We start from the raw sequence: 16,811 nt of genomic DNA on the forward strand, positions 1-16,811 counted from the left end.
ATGTGAACTGTGAGACCTTGAGGGGAACCTGAGCGTGAAGACGGCATTTAGCTTCCTATACTGGGATTCACGTCTGTGCGTGTGTGAAAACGTGACTGTGAGCGTGAGCAACTGAGAGTGTGAGTTGTGTCCAGTGCATCACCTGTAGAGGTGTGGCTTTTCAGGGGAGAGAAGGATCTTTTGAGTGGGTGAGGACTGTCAGCGCCTGAAAGTTGGGTGACGCAGGTGAGCGTGAGCAAGCGTTCACGGACAGTGGCCGAGCGCGTTAGTGCGTGAAGTTGTGAGTGTGCAGGTGACCTCAGGAGGCCACGTTGGCTCGAGCGTGTGTGACCCGTGTAGGAAGGGCGCTGGGGTGAGCGCGTGCCGTTCTGGAAGGTCCTGGAGAGCGGCCTGCGCGGAGTCACGTCTGCGGGGTGTGACGGCGAGAGCGGATGGATTTGGGGGTCCCAGAGTCGGTGGGGGCGTGCGAGAGAGGTGTGCATGTGGAGGGAGGGCGATCCCGGGCGCAGGGCGCCGGCCCTGGTCCGATCCCTGACTCCAGGCCGGGTTTGGCGGGCAGCCGCGCTGGGCTGCAGCCCGCGCGGAGTAGTTGGGGGGGCCTGGGGGCCCAGACAAAGGCCGGGTTTGGCTGCGCGGCGGGCCGGGGAGAGAGGAGCCCTGAACCCGGGGGCGGTCCGGGGCGGGGCCTCGTCTAGGGGTGGGGCCTCGTCCAGGGGCGGGGCCTCATCCCAGGGGCGGAGCCTCGTCCCGGGGCGCGGGCCCTTGTCCCGAGGGCGGAGCCTAGTCCCGGGGGCGTGGCCTTTCCCCGGGGGGGGCGGGGCGGGGCGGCCTCAGGGGCGGGGCTGTAGCGGGAGGGGCCGGGGAGGCTAGAGCCGGCCGCGCCGTCCGGAGGTCTCGGCAGGCTGGCGAGCGGGCGGCTGCGGGCGGGCGCCGAGCGAGCGATTGAGCGAGTGGAGCGGGCCGGGCCATGGGGCGGCAGGCGGCGGGCGCGCTGCTGCTGACGCTGCTGCTGCTGCACGGGCTGCTGCTCGCGGTGAGTGTGCGGGGCGGAGAGGCGGGAGGTGCCCCGGGCCCGGCTCGCCGCGCCCGCCAACTTGGCGGGGGCGCCGAGGCTGCGCGGCTGGGGACTCTGGCTCAGGACGGCGGCGCCCGCCAGGGACCCCGGGCTGGCACAGGCCACCGCCACCCTCCTCCATGGCGTTCTCCCGAAGGGCCACCCAGGGCACCCCGCGAGGGTCCGGGGGCTGGACCGGCCCTCGTGGGAGTCCAGTGGGTCTCCTGGCCACGTTGCCGAGTCTCGGAGTCGCGGTAGGCATGGCCCGGCCTTGCCATTCCTGGAGGGGGGGGCGGGGAGGTGGGCAGGCTGAGGAACTTGGAGCAGGGTGGGAACTTGGCTGGGCGAGGACACACCTTTCTGTGCCAACTTGGAACAGGGGCACTCAGTGGTGATGGGGACTCTATCCATCCTCACGGGAACTTTTTTTTTCTTACCACGACGTCTGTCCCCTTGGGGAGCTGGTCACCAGGCAGGCGCAAGTAAAGGACCAGTCTGGACTGAACTGAGTCTTCAGCGGAATACCCACAGGCCCTGGAGTCCCACAGCTCAGGGATTTGAATCAATCTCTGCTCTTCACTGAGCAACTGTGTGACCTCCCAGCAAGCTGTTAACCTCTCTGAGACCAGCCCACATGCCTAAGGGGAACTCAGAATACAGGGCCTCAGAGAGCAGGACTGGGCGGAGTAGGTGCAGAAATGTTTGTTGCTGGGCCAGTTTGTGGTGGACAGTCAGTGGATCTGTCTCCCCAGCTTTCTTCCCAAATCTTCAAGGTGCGGGGGAGGCCTGCTCCTACAGCCCCTTCCCCTGTTCTGAGCTTGGATGGGCCCAAGCCGAGGGAGAGAGGACATTTGTCCCAGATCAGCTCTCAGGACCCAGTGAACCTGAGAAGGGCAGGGCGGGGTCATTGGGCAGGGAGCTGGTGGCAGAGGTGGTTGAGGACACATCTGGGGAGCTGGGCCTGAGTGGTGAACCCACAGAGCCAACCCAGCCTCTTTCAGGTGGTCCCTGAGCCAACCCTGTCCCCTGTTCTCAGAGCCAAGAGAGGGACTTTTCTAAGCTGGCCTGTGTTTATCCAGCGACTGACTCCCTGTCCCCACCTTGCTGGCTTCCTCTCACCTCTGCCCTCCTGAGTCACTCGTTAACCCCTACCCCAAACCTGACCCCTCACCTCTCTTGCCCCACCCCACCCCCAGCACCTCTCCTCCCCAATCCCCATCTGGGCATCTTCCTTAATTTTCTGTCTCAGCCTCTCACCCACAAACATCCATCAGGGCCCATCCAGTGGCTCCCCAGTCCTGACCTGAGGTTACACCTCCCAACACTGACCTTTACTTTTCCAAAAAAGTAGGCACCAGCCTAGCACAAGGAATGTTCCTTTTCTGACCCTTGCCCAACTCTGCCCCCTGATCAGCGGTTCTACTGTGACAGGAGTGGGGATGGCGGGGGGTGGGGGCGGGGAGGAGCTGTTTGCTGTGAGGGGGAGGAATTTCCACAGAAATTCACGGATTGCAGTCACTTGTTCATTCACCACGTCTTCTTTAAGCATTTAAACATTGAAGCGTCTTCTTTAAATATTCCATTACAGAGAGCGGGAGTTCAGGGTTCATTCATTCTGTAGATTCTCGCTAAGCACCTCCTGTGCACCAGCACACCGTAAACTGGGAGTTTATGGGTGAGCAGAACCAGGCGCTCTCTGCACCTCCCCAGAACCGAGACGGGTGCACAGGCAGCTGTCTGATCCTGTGAGATTACAGTCTCCTCTGCAGCCACGTGGAAATCTTCACGGTCCCACCCAAGGCTGGGGGTCGAAGGACTTCAAAGAGCTTGGTCTCTGGAGTCTTATGATGGACTCAAGTTTGAATCTCACCTCTGCCACTTCCTAGCTGTGTGATCTGGGACAAGTTCTTCTCTCTGAGCCTCAGTGTCCACATCTGTTAAATGGGGGCAAGAAATCTGTTGTAAGTGTAAAGCAACGGCAGGCTCCTAGCCCTGTACTCTAGGCAGCCTTGGGCTTCTCCTTGTCTCCTGCCCTTTATCTCTCCTGGCGCCTTTCAGCTCTTGTCTGCACGCCCATAGTGAGTGGGTGAGGGTAGGACAGGGGGAGGGGGAGGTGGTCCTTAAGGAGCTCAGGACCTCACTGGGGGCAGGAGACAGAGGAAGCAGTGGTCTGTGATTAAGCGTGGGAGTAATTTCAGTTCAGAGCAGTGGGGGAGGCTTGCTGGGGGAGGGGGCCAGGCCCCGGTGACTCAGGGCCTGCCTTGGCCTGCTGACCCCCTTCCTTCCTCCTGGGGCCTTAGCCCTTCCTTTCGTGGGGCCAGCCCTGCCAAGAGACAGGATTCTTGAGGGTGATTGTGGTGTTTTCCAGCACTCAGGAGGGAAGTCTCTGAGATACCTGTTTCCTGCCTCCGCTGGGTTAGAGGAACCTCCCCCGCCCTCAGGGCCCGAGTTACCTCAACCCTCCCCTTGACAAAACCGGCTGCCCTGTCCTCCCCAACTTGCTCCAGGTCTGCCACCAGGAGGGGCTTGTGAGTGTGCCCTGGAGTTTTCCAGAGCACGTCTGTCCGCAGAGGGAGGTGGAGGCTGGTGTGGCAGAGATGTATGCCCCCACCACCCCACCTCACACGTCCCAGGCCGAGCTCCTGGTGTCTGGGGCGTCCTGGCCCCCAGCTGGCTCAGCCTGGGCCTGTTCGCAGGCTGAGCGCAGGCAAGTTGGGATCTGCGGGCCTGAGGCCGGCCCGGGAGATGGATGGAAAGAAGGTGGCAGGAGGTAACTGGGTTTAGGGTTTGCAGCAGTGGGGAGGGTGGTCTGGGGGTTATTACCAGGCCAGATGAAATCACGCAGATATTGTTCACGTTTGTCCATGCCCTCTGTCATCCGCCAGGCATGAAGTTCCTCAACAGATCATCGCATGTTGTCCCCTCAATCAGGACCTCCCTACACTCCCCACATTGCTCACGTCAGAACCCAGCCCCTGACTTAATCTGGCCCCCACAGCCCTTCAGATCTAGCCCCCACCTGCACCCCTCGCCACTGCCTCTCGACTCTCTCCTTCTGCCTGCTTCGCCCTTGCTCGCTCCCTCCAACCACACCAGTCTCTGTTTCGGACCGTTCCAGACACACTCCCACCTTAGGGCGTTTGCATCTGCCGTTCCTTCTGCCTAGAATGCTTGTCCTGCGGATATCTGTGTGACCCTGTGCCTCGCGTCTCTCCAGTCCCCGACTACCCTGCCCACTTCCTCAGCTCTGTTTCTCCTTGTCGCTCTCTGATATGTATTTGTTTACCCGTTTACCTTCCCCGCTCCCCCTGGGTTAATCTTCGAAGGAGCAGAGCCTTCTGTGCTCTTGTTCACTGCTGCTGTATCCTTAACGCCTGGCCGGAGGTAAATACGCAGTAAATACATCTGTTGGATGAGTTAAGCTGGAGCCACTAGTACAGCCCCCATTTTCCAAGCAGAGAAGATTGAGGCAGAGAGAGAGATTGTGTAACTTGCTCCGCCACGGACACACTCTGCTCGGTGGCCCCACGAGCCAGGCTCTGAAACAACATGCGCTGCCTGCGTCCTTGCTCGCTTGGAGCAGGCAGGCAGGCAGTAGGTATTAATAAAACTGCCATCACTGAGGTTGATAAAAGGACTCAGGTCCTGGGTGGTGCGGGGGCTTCCTCGGGCAAGGAAGAACGGGGTCTGGCTTGCGGACAGAGGCACTCAGGATGGATGTGCCGGAGTGTCCCCGGGGCCTCCTGGGGACACCTGTCCTGGCGGGAGCGAGAAAGACTTCACTCTAGGACAGTCATTTGTGGGCTTACCTGTGTGTTCGTAGGTTTGTTAATTAATTTCCCCACCAGTAGTCCCTGAGACCCTACAGTTGAATTAAGCCCAAGGCCTTAAGGCCTCAAGTGGGCCAGGCTGGGCCCTTCTCTGTGTGGAAAGTGAGGGGGAGAATGGCTCAGTGCCCTGCGTGGAGCCCTCACTGGGTTACGCTAGGTGTTCCCCGGGAGGCTGAAGGTGTTGGGTGAGCCTGCAGAGGCCTCAGGGCTGCCTGGCCTTGGGAGGGGAGGGAGGGTGAGGGGCCGCCCAAGATGTGGAAAGATCTGGAGCGATGATTCAGAAGCCACTTGGAGGCCAGGCATGTGGGTTCTGGACCCTCAGACCAGTGGGGGCATGTGGGAAGAACTGACTCCCAGCGCTGGCCGGTTGCCCCCCACCCCAGCCCACTCGCAGCCGTGAGAGCTCAAGCTGGAGGCGGAGGGGCGAACGTGTCCTCGTCCCCTAGCAGCCTCCCAGGGATCTGCGAAGCCCACCTCCCTTGCTTGCGGAACCCACCACTTTTGCTCCCGGGGCTCGCCCTGGCCTTCCCCTCATCTCCCTCCTGCCAGGAAGCAGGAGGTTGGGCTGAGGGTCCCGGCCCTGCTGGAATGTTGCCCTAAGCCCGGTCGTGGCCCCTGCGGCCCCCTCCTGCTCCTAGGGCCTGGCTGGGGCTTGCTGGCCGCCCCAGCGCCCAGAGCTGGCTGACTGAAACCCAGAAGAATGCGTGGAACTCACTTCGCGGGGAGCCGCCAGCTTTGCTGCCCAGCCTGGTGGCGTCAGGTCCATGTCAATAGTGGCCTTGAGCAGGGAGTGGCTCATGGCTGCTAGGGGTGGCTGGGCCAGGGGCACCGTCATGAAAGTCCTGGGAACAAGGCAGCTCTTTGAGGCCAGGCCGTGTGGGGCCTTCAAGTCACAGCCGCCCCTAGGACCCACCCTCCCCTCCTTTCCCTGATGCCCACCTGTGCCAGAGCTGCAGGGATCCCTAGATCACCCCGGGTTGGGGGACCTGTGACATCATGAGAGGTCTTGAGGACCAGCTCCTGGCCATCTGCTGGAGCCCTGTCCCTCAGCCACGGGGGAGGGCACCCCGTTTCTCTGTTGCACTGGATTTTCGGGGGTATCTGGCACACAGAGTCTGGCAGTCTATGTTGATGAATGAATGGACACTGATGTATGCAATTCAGTATTCTGTAACCTGACATCCCTAAGTGTTAGACTCAAAATTCATCGCACAAATACCTATTGAGCATCTTCTAAGTACCTGACCAGGGTACCTGCCGAGGTTGCAGCAAAGAACAAGAGTCCGGTTCTCTCCCCTTGAGTAACTTGCATTGTAGCGAATGCAGGGAGACAGACAATAACTATATATGGCAGGTGGAGATGTGTTTGGAAGAGAGAATACAGTAGGGAAGAGGACAGAGAGTGATCTGCAGATGAGGCTGTGATTCCGAAGGGATCTAGAGGAAGGTGGGGGAGTGGTGGTCACAGAGGCCCGGAGGTGTGCTGGATGTATCTGCACAAAACGCTGAGGAACTTCCCAGGTGACACCTGCCAGCTCAGGAGATACAAGAAACACAGGTTCGATCCCTGGGTCAGGAAGAGTCCTTGGAGGCAGGCATGGCAACCCACTCCAGTATTCTTGCCTGGAGAATGCCGTGGACAGAGGAGCCTGGAGGGCTACAGTCCATAGGGTTGCAAAGAGTTGGCCACGACTGCAGCGACTTTGCACGCACACATGTGGCGGGAGCAGCATGAGTGAGGGTTGGTAGGCAGGTCAGCCACCAGAAGGGCTCCGGGTTTGCTTCGGGGTGAGAGGAGGCATCCCTCTGGTTGCTATGTGAAGCCAGCGTTGGGCATCAAGGTCAAAAGCAGGGAGGCCCAGCCCTTCAGTGATGCCTTTCGGCGATGGGAGCTTGTACCAGGGAGGTGGGAAGAAGGGGTTGAATCCTGAGTGTATTTTGAAAATAGGATTGACAGGATTTGCCGATGGACTGGGCTTGGGGGGGTGGGGAGGGGACAGAAAGAGAGGCCTTGGATGTCTCCATAAGTTTTGGCTTGAGCATCGGAAAGATGCAGCTGCCACTAACCGAGGTGGGAGGACTCCCTCAGGAGCAGGCTTGGGAGGAGGATGGAGACCAGCAGGAGATGGAGGGGACCATGGGGGTGGGGACAGTGTTGGACTTGCAGCTAGGGCATCTCCCTGCCCCCGCTCCCAGTTGGACACTTTGCACTGGCCTGTAGGGACAGGGGTGGGGTTCTTGCTGAACGAAGCTACAGACACTGATCCTTGGGAACCCCCCAGCCTAAGTTCAGAGCTTGTATATTTATGTGTTTAGTGAGAATTCACGGTCTTCCCCGCCTGGATTGGAAGTGCCATGAGGGCGGACACTCAGTTTTGCTCACTGCAGCTTGCCTGGTGTTAGGCTGCTGGACGATAGTAGGTGAACGCTTGAAGAAGCCAGCAGGACAAGAAGACTCAAGCTCCTTAATAGACTTGGGAAGGGGCTGCTCCTGGTCCCTGGACGCAGGAAGACTCTTCTTCCTAGCTGCCGCTCTCAGCTGAGACTTGAAACGTGTAGACAAGCCAGAGCGCCCACCTGGCCATCCTCCCTTGTCTGTGCTCTTGCTGGACTCAGAGCCCCTTTCTCTGGGCAACGTGGTCAAGGGAAATGTGTGGGCTCAGGGCGTCCTGCCTTTGAGTCTTGGCTCACCCCTACCTGGCTGTGTGACCTCGGGCAGGCTCCTTCATCTCTCTGAGCCTCAGGCCTGGCTGTGTGACCTCGGGCAGGTTCCTTCATCTCTCTGAGCCTCAGGTCAGAAATAGGGATCATGATGTCTGCTTCCCAGGTGCTTATGAGACCAAGCAGATGCCTACCTGGAACGCGCGAGTGTTTGACAGTTGGTGGCTGTTTTATTAGCCCAGTTCCTGCTGAGGGCACAGCCGGAGTGCTATTTGACTCGAGGTACCCAGTGCCAAGCCTGACACACCTCCTCCTGATCACAGCTACTGCCATCTCCTGACCCAGAGCCTGCTCTGGGCTTGTTGAATGAATGACCAGGCTAAGGGATCATCCCTGCTCCCTCTGCCTGTCCTTCTCAGTCCCTGAGCCCCGGATGTAGCTGCATCTGATCGGTCACCGGCCCCCCCTTCCCCCACTGAGGCTGCAGCTGCAGGACAGAGTTCACCCTGATTGCTCCTTCCTGGAGGGGAGAAGGAGCGGGGCACGCCCCAGGGTGTGGCCTGGGAAAGGCTGGAGCCTGTGGACGCCTTGTCCCCTTCACAGATGTGTGCAGTTGGTGGGCTCTGAGCGTCAGGAGGTGTGGCCAAGTGGCTCCCATGGGTGCAGAAAGGATGTTCCTGCATCTTAATGGGAATAGTGGAGGGGGGGCTCCCTGGGACTCCATCTCCCACCCCCCACCCCACCGCCGCCCAGACCCACTGGAGGGGGCAGGACCTTGTCCAGGGAGCCCTGGGGAATCCTATAGCAGGTCTGTTGCCAGGGTGGTTGGGGTTGCACAACTTTAAATCTGGCTCCCCTGCCCTCTCAGAAACAGTAGGAGTAAAGAGAAGCTCTCCCCACCTCCCTGAGCCTTTAGCCTCGGGCTACTGGGTAGAGACCTGCCCCTTCTACACTGGAGGGGGTTGGGGGAGGCACATCCAGGTGTTTCATTTTTTACCATTGGCATCTTTTCCCCATTCCAGGCTGTGGGGGTGGGGAGACAGGCTGGGGCTGAGCAGGGGGCGGGGGGACTTGAGAGGCGGCCTAAGATGACCCCACAGATGCTCTCCTGGGGTGGGGCTGGGAATTCCCAGCTGCCTCTGGCCCCTTCCCAGCCCACCTCCGAGTGCCTGCCCCCACTTCTCTGTCCCCCCGCCTCCCCAAACTCACCCCCAAAGAGCCAGCCTTGCCTCCCTGCCCCCGCTCCACCGCCCCAGGTCTTGGCTTCCCCTCCTCACCCCAGCTGACTCATCCATCTCCTTGTTTGGCATTTCCAGTTTTCAAATAGTTGGGAACTGGGATCATATCTCTTCTTGGATCCCTCGCTGGGCTAGATGCTCTGAAATTCTGGCCCCATAAATCGCAGCCCCAGTGGCCTCTGTCACTTAACAGCTCTTCTTCCCCTGCTGCCGTTTGCCATGCTGTGACCCTTCGGCCAGAGGAACAGGGACTGATGATTTCCTGAGGACAGACCAGTCTCTGTGCCCCGGGACGTCCAGGGTGCCCTCCCCAGGGACCTCAGTCACCCAGGTCATCAGCCAGTGCACCTTCTAATTAAAGTTGCCACCCTCTCTTAGCCAAGCCCGGGCTGTCTCCAACATTATCTTATATAATCCAATCCTCACAGCAGTTTTTAATCTTTTTCTAAAGTTTATTTGGCTGCGCTGTGTCTCAGTTGCAGCGTGCAGGCTCTAGTTCCCCAGCCAGGGATCAAACCCCGGCCCCCTGCATTGGGAGCGTGGAGTCTTACCCGCTGGACTGCCAGGGTTGTCCCCTCGAAGCAGTCTTTTTGATGTTACCATTATTATCTCCATTTTGCAGAAGGAAAAGTTGAGGCACCAAGAGGGGGCATGGCTGGCCCAAATCATTCATTCAGTACATGGCCCAGCTGGGAACAGAGCCCATGTTGTGTGACTCCAGACTTGTTACCCCTTCCAGAGTGGGTCTGGCCTGTTCTGGGGAGAGAGAGGACGATCTGGGAGGGCTGGCATAGTCACGGCAGGCTGCCTGGAGGAGGTGGACCAGACCAGCCTTGGCAGAGGGTACAGCAAGCAGCGTATCTACCATGTGGGCTTATCCAGCTCCTTCCCATTCTCAGACTTCAGTGCCTTTTGCCCCTGGGCCTCCAGCTCAGTTTAGTGACAACATTCCCCAAGGAGGTGGGTTTGACTTTCCTGGGGACTAAGACCCTTTGGAACCTGGATCCTTCTCGATTGGGTCTCAAGCTCCTTTTGAGGTCTGTAGGTTTCCCTGTGTTTGGAGTGCAGTGGATTTTTGCTGAGTGGGGCCTGCTCTGAGCCAACCCTGTGCCCACGTCTCTAGGGACGCAGCTGGGAGCAGAATCTATAGACAAGTCCCAAACTCTGTCGTCTGACCATCTTTGCACAGCAGAGAAATCAAGAATTCATCCATGCATTCACTGATTCACCCATTCAAGACCGACCGTGCGCCAGACATTGTGCTAGTGTCCTGTCTGCATTATCAGCTTTCCTGTGTAGCTGGGATTATGCCTCCATTTCCCAGATGAGAAAAAGCTCAGAGGAGAGCAGTGACTTGCCCAAGATCACACAGCCAGGCGCAGAGGAAGGTGGGCATTGAAGCCAGCTCTGTCGGTCCTGCTGGAAGAGCTTAGCATCGTGGTCCCTACTCTCCAGCAGCTCCGGGTCCTGTCGGAGAGGTAGGGCTCACGAGTCATAATTACCTAGCACAACTCCAGTCTAGACAATAGCAGATTGTCAGGGAAGAAATCAATTTGGCATGAGTTCTCTGGAAAGACTTTCTGGAGGAAGTGGGGCTTTAAGAGCAAGGAGGATTTGGCCAGTGGAGGAGGAAAGCATTCGGGGCAGGGGGCCAGAAGTTGTCCCCATCGTCCCTGGGTTCGCATTGTTGTCCAACGTGTGAGCAGGAAGGCCCCGGCTTGCTGTTGGAATCATTAACGCTGGGAAAGAATTCGAGGAAGTCACCAACATAGCTGAGGTGACATGCCTTCCAGTCCATTGCCTGTGACTGGTCAGATCAGGACGCAAGAGGCCAAGGCCTGGTCTTCAGCTTGGTTGCCAGCCAACTACTGACCCTCTTCCCTGGATCTCACTCTTCCGACCTATGAAATGGGCTCCTTTCTTGCTTTTGGGCCACTTGCCAACTCAGAGGAAGGGGAAGTTGAGTTCTTGGAGAAAACGGTTAGCTTGTCCTCAAGCCTTTGTGGTAAAGCCTGGCATCTTACCAATCTCGTGTCTCCCTTCACTGACTCCCTGCCCACACGTGCTGGGCCCTGGGCTAGGAGATGGAGAAGGCTCCCTGCTCCCCTAGACTTTCCTGAGCCTCTCCTGTCCTCCCTTGTGGATCTGGGGTCCCTCCTGCAGTGCTCAGCCCACATCAGTTCAGCTGCGGCTGAGCTAAAATCTAGGGACCCTGTCAATGTCTGTTTAGGGGTCATAGGATTCCTATACTCCTGGCCCTGTCGCTGTGATCCAGGGTGAGTCGTGTAACTTCTCTGAGCCTGATTTCCCCAGATGCAAGCTGGGACTTTTCATTCATTCATTCATTCAGCAAACATTTATGGAGTGCCAGCTCTATTGCCAACCTCGTGTTAGGTATGAACAGCAAGCGTGGTTGGAAGGAGCTTCTAGTTTGATCAGGGAGATTAGTCAATAAAGGGAGAGTCAGCCAATAAAGAGGGCTGCTTTTCAAGGCAGAGTCTTCTACGAGCTCAGGAGCAGCTGTTTAGGGCCACACGACCTCTAGGAGACGTCGGGGGTCTTTGTGACTTTGTCTCTGTCCCCATTTGTTATTCTAGTTATTGTCTGTTTCCCTCCAGGTAGCTTGTGGGAAGAGGGGTCTTGGGGAGACAGCCCCACCCCCCACCCCCCACCTCCGGACTAGGGCAGGGGAGAAGATGCAGAGAGGAGAGCAGGTTGCTTTTGCCCTGAGTCTCAGCTGAGCTCATGGATGTGGGGAACAGCCAGGCTTATTTATACTGAGCCTGGTTATATTGTTTCATTTATTTTTGTCTATTTGTCTGGCTCTGCCAGGTCTTGGTTGGGACACGCAGGATCTTTTAGTTGCAGTGTGCGAACTCTTACTTGCAGCATGTGGGATCTAGTTTCCTGACCAGGGATCGAACCCAGGCCCCCTGCACCAGCAGCATGGCATCTTAGCCACTGGACCACCGGGGAAGTGCCTGGTTATTTTGCTTCCGGAGAGATGGAAGCTGCCACTGGGGTTCAGCTTTGCGGTCCTGCCGGGCTGCGTGAGAGGAGTAGGGCTGACCCTCCTGTTTCCGCTTTCCATCCTCTTTTCTCCCTCCCCAACTCTTCTGGGGAACCCGAAGGAGGCAGAGATCAGCTCAGGCCTGGATTTGATTTGAAGCAGTGGGAGGAAAAGGGCTTCCCTGGTGGCTCAGGTGGTAAAGAATCCGCCTGCAATGCAAGAGGCCTGGGTTCGATCCCCGGGTCGGGAAGATCCCCTGGAGAAGGGCATGGCAACCCACTCCAGTATTCTTGCCTGGAGAATCCCATGCACAGAGGAGCCTGGCGGGCTACACAGTCCATGGGGTCGCAAGAGTCGGACACAACTGAGTGACTAAGTACCAGCACACAGTGGGAGGAAAGGGTTAAGTTGGCCTGGTTTCTCACCTGGGTGGGAGGAGGTGGAGAGGGGACAAGGACTGGGATGGCTGGGGCAGGAATGTGTGATAAGATCAAAGCTTCCAGCCTGCCGGGGCCTCAACTAGGGGCCTCACCTGGGTTTCACCTGAGTAGTCAAAGGGGATTCTCTGAGTGACCTCCTGGAGGAGGGGGAGTGAAGGTCCCACCCCCCACCCTGCAATACTGCAGGAGCCACCCCCCCGACCCCCACCCACAGGCCTCGGGTGCTGGAAGCCCCAGGGGCCACCTTTACTTGGCACCTCCAGATATGGGGGACACCCTGCTTACCTTCCCCACCTGCTCTCTCACCCCTGGGTTTCTGAGCAGGACTGAGTCTCCTTTACGTGGCCTGCTGTGCTATGTGCTTAGTCGCTCTGTCGTGTCTGACTCTTTTAACCCTGTGGACTGTTGCCCACCAGGCTCCTCTGTCCATGGGGATTCTCCAGTCAAGAATACTATGGTGGGTTGCCATATCCTCCTCCAGGGGAATCTTCCCAACCCAGGGATCGAACCCAGGTCTCCTGCATTGCAGGCGGATTCTTTACCATCTGAGCCACCAAGGAAGCCCATGAATACTGCAGTGGGTAGCCTATCCCTTCTCCAAGGGATCTTCCCAACCCAGGGATAGAACTGGGAAGCCGTATGTGCCCCCCATCAGTGAATTCTGCAGGTGAGGAACTTCCCTGGCGGTCCAGTGGTTAAGACTCCAGGGGCATGAGTTTGGTCTGGGAACTAAGATCCCACATGCCGAGCCAAGAGCACCCCCCAGCCCACCCCTGCCCCCCGCCAAAAAAAATAATCCTGCAGGTTATGCTTTGAGACACTGTCGTGAGCAGGAGGCACAGCCCTGAGTCCTGTCCTGGTTCCTTACTTGTTGCTCTGTGACCCTGGGCTGGTGACTTAACCTCTCTAGCCTTCAGCTATCCACTGGGAATGGTAATAACTGTCTTTGCCAGGTTATAGTGAAGATTAGACTTCGTGTAAATCATCTCCAGCCAGAATAGGCAGTTGGTGTATAACAGGAACTATTATTTTGTGAATTTTCTTTTTCTGCCTTCATGACTGCCCCTGGTACTTCGTCCTGGGTAAACCTTGGGGCTTGGTTTTGTTCAGCCTCTCCCTGTCCTTTGAGGGGGCTCCCAGCCCCAGGTCCATCGTCTTGCCAAATGCTTTCCACTGATGGATCTTCGTGATTTGGGGTGAGGAGCAGGACAAGAGGGGCTCAGAGTGAAGAGGCCCCAGATGCTCCTAAGTGCCCCCTAGGCACCTGCTGGGCCCCCTGCCCTCGTGCCATCAGATTAGGTCTTTCTTATCCCAGTCACCCCTGCCCTGTACCAGGAGCCTCAGTACCCCAGTAGTGTGGCTGGGAAAGTGGCCCCAGAATTCCTCAGGTGGGAAGGGGCCTGGAGCTTCTGGTCGTGGCGGGGTGCGATGCTCTGCCCTGGTTAATGATTACTGTGTGTGTTAAGAGCACGGGGGAGTGGAGGAGTCGGGGGAGGCCCGCCCTCCCAGCTCCTTAACCGCTGGTTGCACCTGAGGTATGTCAGCCGTTGGGAGTCCCCTGCGTGAAGGTAGCAGCCTTGCTCTGAGGCACGTGGGGTGAAGGGAGCAGGCAGCAGGGACTCGGAATCCCAGCTTGACAGGCAGCCTCTGCCCCTGGAGCTCTAGGGACAGACTTAGGGCTCACACAGGCTGGGTGGAACGTGAGCCAACGTATAACCAGCTCCTGGGGTTTGGCATCAGCCGTGTGAGCAGGCCCCATCCAGCACCAAAAACCTCCTCCACTCTTCTTCTCCCGGGCACCGACCCTGCAGAGGTATCCCAGCTAGAAGGTGGCAGATGGTTAGGGCTCTGGGGCTGCTGGGCCTGGGTTCCAGCCCCTCCTCTGCCACCTCCGGGCTCTGTGGCTGGGGGCTCGTCTCTGCACCTTTCTGAGCACCCATTTCCTCATCTGAAACGAGAGAAGACGGAATCCCTACTTTGCAGGTGTCAGTGGGCCAAGGTGTGGGAAGTATTGAGCTTGTAATGAATACCTGGGGAAGAATGATCGCAATCCTTCCAACTATAGTTTTTATTATTAGGAAAAAGTGAAAGTTGAATCCCAGTCTTGGGTAACCAGGGCAACATTTGGCGGCTTTGGGCCAGGGAAAGGAATGGGGAGCTCCTGGGAACACACGTGAGAGAGTCCCCAAGAACACGTATGAGAGAGTGTCCAAGGAACATCCGTGAGCGGGCTGGAAGGTTGTGGAGAAGGGGGCGTCTGTCTACCCCAGGCCCACCTCGGTCCTCCCAGCCCTGCCTCTTCCCTGGGCTGGGTCCCGGGGCTGGCGCCTGCCCAGAGTGGGGGAAGAGGGAGAATTGTTTATTTTGATAACATTAGGGCATTTTCCCCCACTGGCAGCTGCTATTTTGAGCGGTTGAGAGCAGGGACTATGGTTAAATTAGGTAATGTTGCTCCAGAAGGAATGTGTGAAGCAGTCAGGCCGAGGCTGCAGGGAGAGCGCAGTTGGTTCACTCCATATAAAATGAAACTGCAGCTTGGAAAAGAGCAGCGCGGGGCCACTTTATAAGGCGATGGAGGGGGAGGCTGCTGGACTGCCGCCGGGGCAGTAGAGGCGATGGCCCAAGGCCTCTCTGGGGGAGCCTGGGCTTATGTCCAGAGGCCTGGCTGGCCCAGCAGGGGCCGGCCACGGGGCGGAGGGGCAGGGCTGATGTGTCCTCACCCTAGGTCTCTCTCTCGCTGCCCCCGAGGAGGGGGTATGGGGGCTTGGGGTGGTGTATGCATGGGAAGGATGGATCTTGAATCCTGCTTCTGCCTGGAGCCCAGGTCTTCTGTGCTTGGCCAAGTCTCTCAACCTCACTGGACCTCAGTGTCCCCGGGGTGAAATAACGGCCCCGATCCCCTAGGGAATACATCTTTAAAAGAAAAAGTACAGCTAGCTTTCATTGAGGACTGCTGTGTGCAAAGTGCTGTTCTAGTCCCTTTGTGGTCCGCGTAACCCAGAGGGTGGTCCACGCGCCAGCGGCTTGGGCCTCACCTGGGAGCTTTTTGGGAATGCAGTCTCGGGCCCCACCCAAGCCTATTGAACCTGAGATGGGACGAGATTGGGCGTGCTCAGGGTGGTATGGCCGTAGACTAACTACTGAACCCGAATCTGTACACTAACAAGATCCCCCAGTGAGTCCCCTACGTGTTAAAGATGAAAAAGTTCCACGTGACATGCATTATCTCATTTTATCTTGAAAACCACCCCCATGATGTAGGAGTTCTCATTTGAAAGTTGTGGAAACTGGGAGAGATGGCCAACATAGAAACTCTATCACTGTGGACTCTTTTTCTATTCTCTCCCTTCCCCTGTTGGTCTGGACTGGGCCTGGGGAGAGGAATGGGGTGTCCAGGCTCTTAGAAGGACTGGAGAATGCCAGGAGCATCCCTCGCCTTTGAGACTCAATCCATGCACCCATGGGGTCAGCTCTGCTGGCCCTGAGCCATCTCCGCAGAGTCACTCCACACTTTCCGTCCTTGGAGGAAGGTGAGAGCAGGAAAGGGTTCTCTGCTGTGTTTGTGGCCACCGCCTGGCAGACTGGGGAGCAGGGGGTTAGAATAGGAGCTTCCCTGGCCTCGGTTAGGGTCACCCTTTCTATCACTGGTACTTTTGGGACTGAGTCAGCCTAGCAGCAAATATTTGGAGGAACATCTGTGCACCCAGTTCACTTCAGTTCAGTCGCTCAGTCATGTCCGACTCTTTGCAACCCCATGGACTGCAGCATGCCAGGCCTCCCTGTCCATCAACAACTTCCCAACCCTGGAAAAATATCTTAAATTTCTCCCAATTCTTTAGTCTTCATTATACAGGGGGGAAGAAGCATTGCTACAGCTTCCTTTTTTTTTTTTTTAATTGATTAACTTGTCATTGGCTGTGCTGGGTCCTCACTGCTGTGCAGTTATTCTCTGGTTGCGGCAAGTGCGGGCTACTCTCTAGCTGTGTACACGGGCTTCTCATTGCAGGGGCTTCTCTTATGGTGGAGCACAAACTCTAGAGCACGGGCTCAGTAGTTGTGGCACACGGGTTTAGTTGCTTCACGCCATGTGGGATCTTCCTGGATCAGGGAGGGAACCCGTGGTTGGCAGGCAGATTCTTAACCACTGGACCACGAGGGAAGTACAGTTTAGCAGTTACCATGTGCCACATGCTGTGCTAAGCACCTGACTTGCATCACTCTGTTATCTGTTTAATTTCACTTTCAGTTTCCTCTATAAAATAGGGAGCGTGATATTGATCAGATCAGATCAGTCACTCAGTCCTGTCCGACTCTTTGCAACCCCATGAATCGCAGCACGCCAGGCCTCCCTGTCCATCACCAACTCCCGGAGTTCACTCAGACTTATGTCCATCGAGTCAGTGATGCCATCCAGCCATCTCATCCTCTGTCGTCCCCTTCTCCTCCTGCCCCCAATCCCTCCCAGCATCAGAGTCTTTTCCGATGAGTCAACTCTTCGCATCAGGTGGCCAAAGTACTGGAGTTTCAGCTTTAGCATCATTCCTTCCAAAGAAATCCCAGGGCTGATCTCCTTCAGAA

General features: G+C 57.4%; 1 protein-coding gene across 15 annotated transcripts in view; it reads left to right on the forward strand.

The window, feature by feature from the left end:
• Positions 1-882: 882 nt before the first annotated feature.
• Positions 883-16,811, forward strand: part of HSPG2 (heparan sulfate proteoglycan 2) — a 109,792-nt gene continuing 93,863 nt past the window's right edge. For all 15 annotated transcript variants that reach the window (XM_070777197.1, XM_070777204.1, XM_070777214.1 and 12 more), the window contains exon 1: positions 883-1,033. In XM_070777197.1, the coding sequence (XP_070633298.1) occupies positions 968-1,033 (66 nt within the window). In that variant the 5' untranslated portion in view covers positions 883-967. The remainder of the gene's footprint in view (positions 1,034-16,811) is intronic.

The sequence above is a fragment of the Bos indicus genome, chromosome 2 (genome assembly GCF_029378745.1).
Source record: "Bos indicus isolate NIAB-ARS_2022 breed Sahiwal x Tharparkar chromosome 2, NIAB-ARS_B.indTharparkar_mat_pri_1.0, whole genome shotgun sequence".
Classification (NCBI taxonomy): Eukaryota; Metazoa; Chordata; class Mammalia; order Artiodactyla; family Bovidae; genus Bos; species Bos indicus.